Consider the following 13,513-nt stretch of genomic DNA (forward strand, 5'->3'; position numbering starts at 1 on the left):
CAGCTTGCATCCTAGGGAGCATTGCATGTTGGGAGCTGTAGTTCCGTGGCTTGCATCGAGGGGGTCATTGCATGCTGGGAGTTGTAGTCCCATGGCTTGCATCTTGGGGAGCATTGCATGCTGGGGGCTGTAGTCCAGTGGCTTGCATCCAGGGTGGTGGCAGGTGTAGTCTGTAGCATGCATCCAGGGGGACATTGCAAGCTGGGAGCTGTAGTCTCATTGCTTGCATCCAGGGGGTCATTGCATGCTGGGAGCTGTAGTCCTGTGGCTTGTATCCAGGGGAGCATTGCATGCTGGGGGCTGTAGTCCCGAGGCTTGCATCCCATGGAGCATTGCATGCTGGGAGGGGTAGTCCCGTGGCTTGCATCCAGGGGGATGTAGCTGCATTCCAAATGGGGCTACCCTTGGCCCCCTTTGTGCACTGTGGCCGGCAGAATCGTGTATCAAAGCCACACACACACACCCCGTCTCTTTTGCTTTGAGGCCCCCGTGGTTCCTGGGCCTGGCTCTCATTGCCCTGGCCCCTCAGAGCGAGCACCCTTGACTGGCACTGGTTGTCGGCACGTTGACGTGAGCGACCCCAGAGAATGGGGCCCAGTGGGTCTAGGGAGCTGGAGTCACTGGGCTCCACGACGTGGGCCCCTGGCACCAACGCCAGTGGGATCAGCAGAGGGAGCTGCACCCCCAAACCCTGTGCAAATGGGCTGGTATCCCAGCCCGCATCAATGTCCCTGACCCATCCCTTGGGGTGCAGGGAACAGGCCTGTCCTGGCAGGGGCTTCTCACTGACTTCCCTCTGCTCTCCCCTTCGGCCCAGCTCCCAACCCCTGCGAGGCCAACGGGGGCAAAGGACCCTGCTCCCACCTCTGCTTGATCAACTACAACCAGTCGTCCTCCTGCGCCTGCCCCCACCTCATGAAGCTGGACAAGGACAACACCACGTGTTATGGTAGGTGGGGGTCCCTTGGAGCATACGGGAGCTCTTGGCCACCCCCACCCGGCCCACTGTGACCCTGTATTACAGGGCAGGAAACAGCCTTGCCGAAGGTCACTCAGTAGGATCAGGAATAGAATCCAGGAGTCCTGGCTCCAGTCCCGCTTCACCCCCTGCTGCAACCCACCACACCCCACTCCCCTCCCCTCCCCTCCCCTCCCAGAGGTGGGATAGAACCCAGGAGTCCTGGTTCCCAGTCCCGCTTCACCCCCTGCTCCAACCCACCACACCCCACTCCCCTCCTAGAGCTGGGGTAGAACCCAGGAGTCCTGGCTCCCATCCCCCCTGCTCTAAGTAGTGGACCCCACGGTCTTGGCAGTTGCAGAGAAGCTCTTGGTGAAGGGGTGTGAGGGGCACATAGTGCCCCAGGGAACGGTGGGGGGAGGAAGGGAAATATCAGAGTTGGGGGGAGCGGGGCAGGGCAGGGCAGGGGGCGCGGAGCTCGGATGGGCCGCTGCGGCTGCCCCTCACCCCGTCTCTCGCGCCCCCAGAGCTGAAGAAATTCCTGCTGTACGCGCGGCAGATGGAGATCCGGGGCGTGGACATCGACAACCCCTACTACAACTACATCATCTCCTTCACCGTGCCCGACATCGACAACGTCACGGCCGTGGACTACGACGCCCCGGAGCAGCGCATCTACTGGTCCGACGTCCGCACCCAGACCATCAAACGAGCCTTCATCAATGGCACCGGCGTGGAGACCGTCGTCTCGGCAGGTGGGGCATTGCTCTGGGCAGGGGGGTGCCAGCTCTGGGGGGGGGGGGGGCTCTCCCTTCTCTAACCGGCCCCTTTCCTTCCCCCTGCGGTTGGCGCCGCCCCTCTAACGACTCTCCCGTGCCCGTTGCCTTGCAGACCTGCCCAATGCTCACGGCCTCTCTGTGGATTGGGTTTCCAGAAACCTCTTCTGGACCAGCTACGACGCCAACCGGAAGCAGATCAACGTGGCCCGGCTGGACGGCTCCTTCAAGAACGCCGTGATCCAGGGGCTGGAAAAGCCGCACTGCCTGGTGGTTCACCCGCTCCAAGGGTGAGCTGCCGAGGGAGCTGGGCCCAGGGCAGGGGGGCACGAACGCACCAGGGGAAGGGGGCGCAGGGGGGGTCGTGTGTGTGTGTGGCTGGGTCCTGGCTTTCTGGGGTTGTGGGTCCCAGGGCAGGTAAATCAAGGGGACCCTCAGCCATATCAGCCCCAAGGAAGAGAACAGAAGGGCTCACTGTGGGGACCAGGGCTGGGCTAGCAGGGGCTGCGGGTCATGGTTGCACGTGGGGGGAGTTGATTTGAGCTGGGACCCTAACTGCCCCCTCACCCCCCCCCACGTCTGTGTGTCTTGTGCAGGAAGCTCTACTGGACGGACGGGGACAACATCAGCATTGCCAACATGGACGGCAGCAACCGCAGCTTCCTCTTCACCAACCAGAGAGGGCCTGTCGGTACGGACACCCCCCCCCTCCATCCCCAACAGGGGGTTACACCCCTTCTCGTCCGTGGGGCGACAGCTAGGGCGGGGCTCAGAGCCAGGGCCCATCCCCCTCCTCTCGACGTCCCATTTCCTGCCAGCCCTTCCGGGTCCCACTGAGCCTCGTAGGGGCCCTTCCAGCCCCTGCTCCCTGCGGGCGGGGTCCGGTGGCCATTTCGTGCCCCGCTGGGATCCCCCTCTCGTGCTGCTGCTCTCTGACCCCGGGGAGCTAACGGCGACTCCCCACCCCCCCAGGCCTGGCCATCGACTACCCGGAGAACAAGCTTTACTGGATCAGCTCCGGTGCCGGCACCATCAACCGGTGCAACCTGGACGGCAGCGGCCTGGAGGTCCTGGAGGCCATGAAGAGCCAGCTGAGCAAGGCGACTGCCCTGGCCATCATGGGTGAGAGCTGGGGGGCGGGGGACCCCCATCAGCTGGTGACTCACCCTGTGCCTGGAGTAGGGGGTCATGGGACACAATAGGGTGGAGCCTGGGGGATGATGGGATGGGGGCGACCAGGGGATGAGGGGTCAGGAATGGAGCTGGGGGGAACCAGGGGATAAGGAGCGGGGCTGGAGATGAGGGGGGTGGAGTAGAAGTGGAGCTGGGGGATATTGACGGGGTAGGGACTGGGGGGATGGAGCTGGGGGGAACCGGGGGATAAGGGGGCGGGGGTGGAGCAGGTGATGAGGGGGGTGGAGCAGAGGATGGGGGGGTGGAGCAGGTGATGAGGGGGGTGGAGCAGGGGATGGGGGGTTGGAGCTGGGGGGGGTGGAGCAGGGGATGGGGGGGTTGGAGCTGGGGGGGTGGAGCAGGGAATGGGGGGTTGGAGCTGAGGGGGGTGGAGCAGGGGATGAGGGGGATGGAGCTGGGGGGGGTGGAGCAGGGGATGAGGGGGATGGAGCTGAGGGGGGTGGAGCAGGGAATGGGGGGGATGGAGCTGAGGGGGTAGAGCAGGGGATGGGGGGGGATGGAGCTGGGGGGGGTGGAGCAGGGGATGGGGGGGATGGAGCTGAGGGGGGTGGAGCAGGGGATGGGGGGGGTTGGAGCTGAGGGGGGTGGAGCAGGGAATGGGGGGGATGGAGCTGAGGGGGGTGGAGCAGGGGATGGGGTGGGTTGGAGCTGAGGGGGGTGGAGCAGGGAATGGGGGGGATGGAGCTGAGGGGGGTGGAGCAGGGAATGGGGGGGATGGAGCTGAGGGGGGTGGAGCAGGGGATGGGGGGGGATGGAGCTGGGGGGGGTGGAGCAGGGGATGGGGGGGTTGGAGCTGGGGGGGGTGGAGCAGGGGATGGAGGGGATGGAGCTGAGGGGGGTGGAGCAGGGGATGGGGGGATGGAGCTGAGGGGGGTGGAGCAGGGGATGGGGGGGTTGGAGCTGGGGGGGGTGGAGCAGGGGATGGGGGGGATGGAGCTGAGGGGGGTGGAGCAGGGGATGGGGGGATGGAGCTGAGGGGGGTGGAGCAGGGGATGGGGGGGGGTTGGAGCTGGGGGGGGTGGAGCAGGGGATGAGGGGGTTGGAGCTGGGGGGGGTGGAGCAGGGGATGGGGGGGATGGAGCTGAGGGGGGTGGAGCAGGGGATGGGGGGATGGAGCTGAGGGGGGTGGAGCAGGGGATGGGGGGGTTGGAGCTGGGGGGGGTGGAGCAGGGGATGGGGGGGGTTGGAGCTGGGGGGGGTGGAGCAGGGGATGGGGGGGGTTGGAGCTGGGGGGGGTGGAGCAGGGGATGGGGGGGGATGGAGCTGGGGGGGGTGGAGCAGGGGATGGGGGGGGTTGGAGCTGGGGGGGGTGGAGCAGGGGATGGGGGGGGTTGGAGCTGGGGGGGGTGGAGCAGGGAATGGGGGGTTGGAGCTGGGGGGGGTGGAGCAGGGAATGGGGGGATGGAGCTGAGGGGGGTGGAGCAGGGGATGGGGGGGATGGAGCTGGGGGGGGTGGAGCAGGGGATGGGGGGATGGAGCTGAGGGGGGTGGAGCAGGGGATGGGGGGGTTGGAGCTGGGGGGGGTGGAGCAGGGGATGGGGGGATGGAGCTGGGGGGGGTGGAGCAGGGGATGGGGGGGATGGAGCTGGGGGGGGTGGAGCAGGGGATGGGGGGGTTGGAGCTGGGGGGGGTGGAGCAGGGGATGGGGGGATGGAGCTGAGGGGGGTGGAGCAGGGGATGGGGGGGGTTGGAGCTGGGGGGGGTGGAGCAGGGGATGAGGGGGTTGGAGCTGGGGGGGGTGGAGCAGGGGATGGGGGGGATGGAGCTGAGGGGGGTGGAGCAGGGGATGGGGGGGATGGAGCTGAGGGGGGTGGAGCAGGGGATGGGGGGATGGAGCTGAGGGGGGTGGAGCAGGGGATGGGGGGGTTGGAGCTGGGGGGGGTGGAGCAGGGGATGGGGGGGGTTGGAGCTGGGGGGGGTGGAGCAGGGGATGGGGGGGGTTGGAGCTGGGGGGGGTGGAGCAGGGGATGGGGGGGGATGGAGCTGGGGGGGGTGGAGCAGGGGATGGGGGGGGTTGGAGCTGGGGGGGGTGGAGCAGGGAATGGGGGGTTGGAGCTGGGGGGGTGGAGCAGGGGATGGGGGGGATGGAGCTGGGGGGGGTGGAGCAGGGGATGGGGGGGTTGGAGCTGGGGGGGGTGGAGCAGGGGATGGGGGGGTTGGAGCTGAGGGGGGTGGAGCAGGGGATGGGGGGGTTGGAGCTGGGGGGGTGGAGCAGGGGATGGGGGGGTTGGAGCTGGGGGGGGTGGAGCAGGGGATGGGGGGGGTTGGAGCTGGGGGGGTAGAGCAGGGGATGGGGGGGATGGAGCTGGGGGGGGTGGAGCAGGGAATGGGGGGGTGGAGCAGGGGATGAGGGGGATGGAGCTGAGGGGTGGAGCAGGGAATGGGGGGGTGGAGCAGGGGATGGGGGGGATGGAGCTGGGGGGGGTGGAGCAGGGAATGGGGGGGTGGAGCAGGGGATGAGGGGGATGGAGCTGAGGGGTGGAGCAGGGAATGGGGGGGTGGAGCAGGGGATGGGGGGGTTGGAGCTGGGGGGGTGGAGCAGGGGATGGGGGGGGTGGAGCTGAGGGGGGTGGAGCAGGGGATGGGGGGGGTTGGAGCTGGGGGGGTGGAGCAGGGAATGGGGGGGGTTGGAGCTGGGGGGGTGGAGCAGGGAATGGGGGGGGTTGGAGCTGGGGGGGTGGAGCAGGGGATGGGGGGGTTGGAGCAGGGGATGGGTGGAGCAGGGGATGGGGGGGATGGAGCTGAGGGGGGTGGAGCAGGGGATGGGGGGGTTGGAGCTGGGGGGGGTGGAGCAGGGGATGGGTGGAGCAGGGGATGGGGGGGTTGGAGCTGAGGGGATGGACCAGGGGGATATTGAGGGGGTGGTGGGCCCGGCTGCCCGCTGGAGGCTGACGTTGCTGCCAGGCCCGGGGTGGGCGCTGGGCTGGGGGCACCGGCGCGGTGCTGAATCCCCGGGCCCCTCCCCTGGCAGGCGACAAGCTGTGGTGGGCCGACCAGGCCTCGGAGAAGATGGGCACCTGCAAGAAGAAGGACGGGACGGGAGCGGTCGTCCTGCGTAACAGCACCACGCTGGTCATGCACATGAAGGTCTATGACGAGAGCGTCCAGCATGGTGAGTGAGCTGGGAGGGGGTGGGGGAGGAGCTGGGGTGGGGGGGGTTTCGAAGCGCTTGTGGCTGGTGCGGGGGTCAGATCAGGATCTGCCTTGGCCACGCGGCGCAAACCCAGGCCCCCGGCCACCCCTGACGCGCTCCCTTCTCTCGCCCAGGTACCAACCCCTGCAGCGTGAACAATGGCGACTGCTCGCAGCTCTGCCTGCCCACCTCGCCCACCACCCGCTCCTGCATGTGCACGGCCGGCTACAGCCTCAAGAGCGGGCAGCAGTCCTGCGAGGGTGAGTCCGCCTGCCCCTGCCCCCCACGCCCTGTGGCCGCCAGCCCCTCCCCGTCACTGGCGCTTCCTCCTGGGTTCCTCGTGGAGCCGCCTGCCTGCCGACCTTCGCCGGCCCCGTCTGGTGGCCAGGGGGGCAGAGGAGAGATGGTGGCATTTGCCCAGTGGTGGGGCCTCCTTCTCTATCCGGCTCCCATGGAGCGGGGCAGGACGCCCGCTCGAGGAGGGGCCCGGGGGACCGTAGCAGCCGCTGGGGAGCAAGACACGCCAGGAGTTTGCAGCTGAGCGAGGAGGAGATGGAGCCGCCTGGCCTCGGGGCCGGCCGGTTTCCCTTCCCCAGGCCTCGCTCCCCGCTGGCTTCCCCCCTTTGTTCCCCGTTCTCCCGGCGAATCGCAGCGAGGGACGGAGACCACCCCGACCCCCTGTTGGATGGGGCCGCGGCCACAGCTGGGCTGAGCAGCCAGCACTGCCCCTGGTCTTGCAGCGAGGGGCCCGTGTCAGGCAGGAGGGCCAGAGAGCGTTGGCGGCGGGGGTTAGGGGGGACACGTGCCAGGGCTTGCCCAAGTGGCGGGGGACGGGGCTGGAGCGTCTGTCCCCCAAGAGCCAGGCCCTGCTAAGGCATCTCAGCCTGGGTGTCTGCAGAGCCCAGGCACTTGGGATCTCTGCCCAGGGGGTTCGGGCCCAGGTCCTGATCACGCCTTCCAGTAGCTCCCCACAGCCAGGGCTCTCCAGCGTCACTCCACGCCTTCCTTTTTGGGGTCCCCGTTAGGGGCTCAGCCTTCTCTGAAAAATCCAGGTCTTTAAAGGGGGCTTCAGTCGAGCCCCCAGAATGGCCCGTCGGTCCTGAAATTCTTGGCTCGTGGGTTGACGTCCTGCCTGCGAGCCCGGTAGGCTGGGAACGGCGCAGGGCGTGGAATTGCAGACGGGTGAATTCAGCCTGCAGCCGCTGGAGACTGGCGCTTGGTTCGACAAGAAGCAGCTGGGTGGTGCTGGCAGTGGGTGGCTGGGTGCTGGGGTGGGGCGAATGGCGGGTGCTGTTGACGGGGAGCTGTCAGAGGGCACGGTGAGGAGGGGGATTTGATCCCAGCAACGGGGCTCAGCCTGGAGCTGGGATGAGCCAGGGAGGAGATAGCTCAGCTTAGCCCAAGGGCAGTGGGTCAGGCTCTGAGCTCAATCGCTTGTCTGTGGGGGCTGCTGGGAGCCCAGGGTCTGACCCCCTTCCCCATGGGTACGGCTGGAATAACGGAGGAGATGGGGGGGTCCTTCTCACCTGCATGGAACTGAGGGGTGAAGAGAGGGGTGTCCTGGCAACGCAGCCCACTGGGCCCCAGATCCCCTGCTCCCCCTCCTCCCACCTGCGGAGCTAAACCGGTGACAGCTGCCTTCACTTTCGCCCACGGCTCCCATGCGTCAGTTTACCCAGTGAGCTGGGAGGTGGGCGTGGGGGGGGGGGCGCTGAGGAGGCACGTGTGGTTATGCCTCATGCTGCCTCTGACCCATCACAGACCCTCCCCCGGTCCTGGCACAGCCCAGCCTCGGTGCTGCTGGGACACGGGCTGGGCTGCCAGGAGCCACTTCTCCACGGCTCTGCTCAGCCCTCGGGAAGCTGCTGCTCTTTCCCCGCAGCCCAGCGGCTCCCTGGCTCCCCTGCGCTGGCAGAGACCCCGGCCTGACTGTCCCCTTGCCTTGGCAGGCGTGGGCTCCTTCCTGCTCTACTCGGTGCACGAGGGGATCCGCGGCATCCCCCTGGATCCCAACGACAAGTCGGACGCCCTGGTACCCGTGTCCGGGACCTCGCTGGCCGTGGGGATCGATTTCCACGCAGGTGAGAGCCGCCGTGGGCCCCTCTTCGGCCACCATGGACACGGTCTTCTCGTAGACCAGGCTTCGACCGCCTGACTGGAGCAGGACCAACGCCCTGCTGGAGATTGGAGGGGAGACAACGTTCCTCCCTGCTGCCAGGCAATGCCGAGAGCAGTCCCTTTGCCGCTCCGTGCCCCAGTTTCCCCCGTGGCATGATGGGGATTGTGACGCCGACCAGGGTGGGCAGGGCGGCTGAGCTAGCTGGGGAAAGGCTAGGAGGTGCTGGAGATGCGGAGCGGTGTCTCTGGGCGGCCCTCACCCCCACCCTCTTCAGATCCGGAACAGTGTCTGATAGGTGTGAGGTTTAATGAGGCCTTAGCCAGAGCCCTGCAACCTGCGGTGTCCAGAGCCTTGTCCCCAAGCCCCATAGCTCCTAAGGTCCCCCGCCCCCCCAGCCGCCCCGTAGTATCTGCAGCCCTGCCCAGTATCCTGTTTCTGGCATATCTTCCCTATTGCATGAGTGCCCCCAGCTGGTGAGATTTGCGCAGAACATGCCCCCCGCTGTCCACTGCCCCGGTCCTCTTGCTGCCTGCCTGACCCCCCTGCCCGCTCTGCCCCCTAGAGAACGATACCATCTACTGGGTGGACATGGGGCTCAGCACCATCAGCCGGGCCAAACGCGACCAGACGTGGCGGGAGGACGTGGTCACCAACGGGATCGGGCGCGTGGAAGGCATCGCGGTGGACTGGATAGCAGGTGAGGCGCGTTCATGGGTCCCCCGGGCTCCGGCCCTGCAGGGAGGGGAGCCGTGTGCCGACACAGCCAGGAGTGGGGCCTGGCTCACAGGGCGTCACTGTCGCCTGCCCCAGGAAACATCTACTGGACGGACCAAGGCTTCGACGTCATCGAGGTGGCCAGGCTGAACGGGTCGTTCCGCTACGTCGTCATCTCGCAGGGGCTGGACAAGCCTCGGGCCATCACGGTGCACCCGGAGAAAGGGTGAGGCACCCCTGGGGGGCTGGCCGCCCTTGGGGCGGAGCAGCCTGGGTTGGACTTGAGGAAAGCTGTACAGGTCTCAGCCACTGGGGTCGGGCTGGGAGCCCAGACTCCTGAGTTCAGTTCTCAGCTCTGGGGCTGGGGGTCCTTTAATTATGGTACTCCCCAGCAGTGGCTCTAGTGTGGTCAGGACTCCTGGGTTCTATCCCCAGTGCTGAGGGAGAAGTAGGGTCTAGTGAATTAAAGCAGGGGGGCTGGATTCTGTCCCCAGGTCTGGGAGGGGAGTGGGGTCTGCTGGGTTAGAGCAGGATGGGGGTGAGTAGGAGCCAGGACTCCTGGGTTCTGTCCCCAGGTCTGGGAGGGGAGTGGGGTCTGCTGGGTTAGAGCAGGATGGGGGTGAGTAGGAGCCAGGACTCCTGGGTTCTGTCCCCAGGTCTGGGAGGGGAGTGGGGTCTGTTGGGTTAGAGCAGGATGGGGGTGAGTAGGAGCCAGGACTCCTGGGTTCTCTCCCCAGCTCAGGCCCTGACTTCATGTATAACCTTGCCCTGTCCTGAGGATCAGGCCCAAAGCGGCTGCTGCTTCTGGGTGCCCATTTTGTGATACCCTGGGGCTCGTTTTCAGAGGTGGTGAACACCCACAGCTTCCCCCGACTGCAGCTGGACTTGGGGGGCTCAGCGCTTCTGACAGTCCAGCCCAAGGCATCGCAGACTGGGTTCCCAAAACCAGTGGCTGCTTTCGGGAACATTGGTCTGAGGGACCTGCCCTGAGCCATGGAGAGGGGATCCGATGTCAGACATGGGGTGAGCGCCTGGACTGCCAGACACCCAGGCCCACCCCTCGACTGCAACAAGCTCCAGGCATCCAGGACCCCAAAGGCTTTGAGAGTGCCAGGGGGCAGGGGAGGGGGGCGATCCAAGGGTGGGGGGCATGTGCACAGCTGGGTCACTGGGTGCCCCTGCAGGTACCTGTTCTGGACCGAGTGGGGCCAGTACCCCCGCATCGAACGCTCCCGCCTGGATGGAACAGAACGGATGGTCCTGGTCAACGTGAGCATCAGCTGGCCCAACGGGATATCGGTCGACTACCAGGTACGGCGGCCGCCGTTGGTTGCGGCGCTGGTAATGGATGCAGGCGGGTATACAGGAGCAGCTGTCGGGTCAGGTGGATCTGAGCCACAATGGCCCATCCCAAGAGGGGCAGGATACCAGGCGTGCAGCAGTTATCAGTGGGTCGGGAGCACCCTGCAGTGGGAGGGACTGGAGGGATGCGGAGCTCTGCGTGCAGTCGTACGCAGCCGGGGCTCTCAGATCTCAGTCCCTCCTGCTGACCGGCACGGTCCCATTGTTTCCTGGTGCTGCCCCGTCCCTCTGCATCCCTCTCCTGTATGGAGGTGGTAAGGTCTATGGGGCAGGGACCTGGGCTCCTGGTGTGACGATAAGACAAAGAATATCGTCTAGGGCTTTGCCCTCCCAACTGCGTGCGTCCCAGCGCTGGGAGACGCGCTTGCTCCCTCTTCTTTCTTTCCCTCCCCCTCCGCCCCACGGAGCTGTAACCGAGCGGGGCGGGGTGCCTCCCCCTCCAGGACGGGAAGCTGTACTGGTGTGACGCTCGGACGGACAAGATCGAACGGATCGACCTGGAGACGGGCGAGAACAGGGAGGTCGTCCTGTCCAGCAACAACATGGACATGTTCTCGGTGTCGGTCTTCGAGGATTACATCTACTGGAGCGACCGGTACGGCTCGGCTCCCTCCCCACCGTGCTGCAGAGCCTGCAGGGGGGGGAGACGGGGGTGGATCTGGAGGTGTTATGCAAATGAGGCCATGCCCCCGCTTTAAATTTACATATCATCTGCATAAATTGCAATAATTCCCGGCATGCTCCCCATCTCGCCTGTGGCCAAAGAGATGGCAGCCCCGGGGGTCCTCCAGCGCGCTGAACCATAGAGACTGCTGTCTAGAGGATACCCCCGACCCCCCCGCCGCCATAGAGCCACAGTGCTGGGCAGGGCCATGGCTAGAGCAGCTGCCTGCCCAGTGCCGCTCTACCCTCGCCAGTGCTGGAGCTCTATGGCCGCGGGGCATGGGGGCCAGAGCTACACTCTAGGCAGGGGCTCTGTGGTGTGGAGTCCTGGAGGACTCACCTGAGAGCTTGGTCTCCAAAGAGCTGGCTAGAGTGGCTGCCTAGGTAGTGCCGCTCTAGCCATGACGCTGCAGCTCTGCGGCTGTGGGAGGGTTGGGGCTATGCTCTAGACGTGGGTCTCTATGGTTCAGGGAGCCGGGGGGGGGGGGGTGCCCCTGGGGGTCTCTATGGTTTGGAGGCCTGGGGGTTCCCTAGGGGTCTCCACGGTTCAGAGTTGAGGCCTGTGTCCATAGAGATCCAGCCTAGAGCGCCTCCCCTGCACCCCCCCTCCACCCGCGCCCACACTTCCAGGGAAATGGGAGGGGGATGCCAGTACCCAGGAGGAGGCATCTGAAGCCGCCTGGTCTATCCGGGCACTGAACAGCTCAGGGGTGGGGGGTTGAGCTCCATAGAGACTCCCCCGCCCCTCCGGTCCCCCAGGCCTGGCCATGGGCTGCTCTGGGGCTGCGCGTGAGCGAATGACATTTGTGAGATGCTGACCTGTGTGTGTGTGTGTGAGATTGGGGGTGTAAGGTGTGTGTGTAATCCCGGGTGTGGGGGTGTACAGGGAGTGGGTGTGTCAGCATGTCTGTCGGGCGTGGGTGCGGGGGGTATGTATAATTCCGGGCAGTGGTGCATGAGATCCAGGAGGGCGGTGGGGGACCAGGGCGTGTGCACGTTGGCGGGTCGCGGCTGGTCACGGCTGGCGGGCGCCGTCCCCACCGCCTGCAGTGACGTGTCACGCCCTGCAATGCCTCCAGCTCACTGACCTCGCTCCTCTTCTAGGACCCACGCCAACGGGTCCATCAAAAGGGGCAGCAAGGACAACGCCACGGAGTCGGTGTCTCTGAGGACCGGGATAGGGGTGCAGCTGAAGGACATCAAAGTGTTCAACCAAGCCAGGCAAAAGGGTATGTCGGGGACGGTGTGTGCAGCGTGGCCCCAGCCTGGGGCTGAGCGGCCTGGCCCCTCACTTTCCTCTGGGGGGGGATTCAGTGCTACTGAGGGGGGGCGTCTGCAGGCGGGGGCACCGGGAGAGGTTTGAAGGAACCTGTTGGCTTGTCTGTTCTCACGGAGGGAATTTTAATCTTGTCCCTGTTTGCAAAGGCTGGGCATTCTCTTGGCGGGCGGGGGGCTGGATCTGGAGGGGATATTTGGAAAAATGAGCGAAGTGCAACCCCACGCACAAGGCACAGGGGTTCACGCACCCAGGCACGTTCCCACTCAGAGTCACCCGTGTGCCCCTGACACACACGAGGAGTCTCGCACTCACATGAAAGCAGCCCCAGGCTGTGTCTCCCTACAGGCGGTGCATCAGCACAGCTGTGCTGGGGGGCTATGCCAGCGTATCCCCATTGCGCAGGCTGACGGAAGGGCCTTTGTCACTGGTGTGCAAATGCCACCTCCCCACACGAGTCGCTGCCCCGACGGAAGCGGCCTTGCGTCTACACTGCCGTTAGTTCAGCACAGCTGCGTTGGTTTCCCGTCGCTACGTCGACCTGACTTTTGAGTGTCGATTGAGTCCCAGAGTGTGTTCCGAGAACTCCCGCTCGCTTTCCCGCAGCGATTTCACCCCGCAGCTGCCTGCCCCCACCAGCCCTCCCCTTTGGGTGGAATCAGGTGTTGCCCCCTCCCTTCTCTGGGAAAGTGGGGGAGCCGCGTTCTCTGTGCCGCAGCATATTGCCCGTATGGTCCTCGAAAATGGGGCATGGGGGCCTCCCCCAGACTTTAGAGCCCACATGCCCCACCCCCCCAGTCTGCCACCCAAGCCCCTTCCCCCACTCTGAGCGGGGTTTAATCCGTATTCTCCTCCCCCCAGGCACCAATGTCTGTGCCCAGAACAACGGCGGCTGCCAGCAGCTGTGCCTGTTCCGTGGCAACGGGCAGCGGACGTGCGCCTGTGCCCACGGCATGCTCGCCGAGGATGGGGTGAGCTGCCGGGACTACGATGGCTACCTGCTCTACTCCGAGCGCACCATCCTCAAGAGCATCCACCTGTCGGACGAGAGCAACCTCAATGCACCCGTCAAGCCCTTCGAGGACGCCGAGCACATGAAGAATGTCATCGCCCTGGCCTTCGACTACCGCGCCGGCGTTGCCGGCAGCAACCGCATCTTCTACAGCGACATCCACTTCGGCAACATCCAGCAGATCAGCGATGACGGCACCGGGCGCAAGACCATCGTGGAGAGTGAGTCCCCTGGGCCCTCCCTCGTTGCCTCCTCCGTCCCCATCTCCTCTTCCTCCCTCTCTCCCCTCCCTCCCCCTCCCCTCTC

General features: G+C 66.0%; 1 protein-coding gene across 2 annotated transcripts in view; it reads left to right on the plus strand.

Annotated features, from left to right (window-relative positions):
- The window catches only part of LRP1 (LDL receptor related protein 1), a 180,609-nt gene that overhangs the window by 124,709 nt on the left and 42,387 nt on the right, over positions 1-13,513 (plus strand). For both annotated transcript variants that reach the window (XM_084610262.1, XM_084610263.1), the window contains exons 28-41: positions 818-949; positions 1,486-1,713; positions 1,850-2,024; positions 2,331-2,425; positions 2,707-2,856; positions 5,900-6,040; positions 6,196-6,321; positions 8,011-8,142; positions 8,743-8,877; positions 8,991-9,120; positions 10,079-10,205; positions 10,700-10,851; positions 12,024-12,148; positions 13,057-13,428. In XM_084610262.1, the coding sequence (XP_084466388.1) occupies positions 818-949; positions 1,486-1,713; positions 1,850-2,024; positions 2,331-2,425; positions 2,707-2,856; positions 5,900-6,040; positions 6,196-6,321; positions 8,011-8,142; positions 8,743-8,877; positions 8,991-9,120; positions 10,079-10,205; positions 10,700-10,851; positions 12,024-12,148; positions 13,057-13,428 (2,220 nt within the window). The remainder of the gene's footprint in view (positions 1-817; positions 950-1,485; positions 1,714-1,849; positions 2,025-2,330; positions 2,426-2,706; positions 2,857-5,899; positions 6,041-6,195; positions 6,322-8,010; positions 8,143-8,742; positions 8,878-8,990; positions 9,121-10,078; positions 10,206-10,699; positions 10,852-12,023; positions 12,149-13,056; positions 13,429-13,513) is intronic.

This window comes from Lepidochelys olivacea (assembly GCF_965140295.1).
Source record: "Lepidochelys olivacea isolate rLepOli2 genome assembly, chromosome: 20".
NCBI lineage: Eukaryota > Metazoa > Chordata > Testudines > Cheloniidae > Lepidochelys > Lepidochelys olivacea.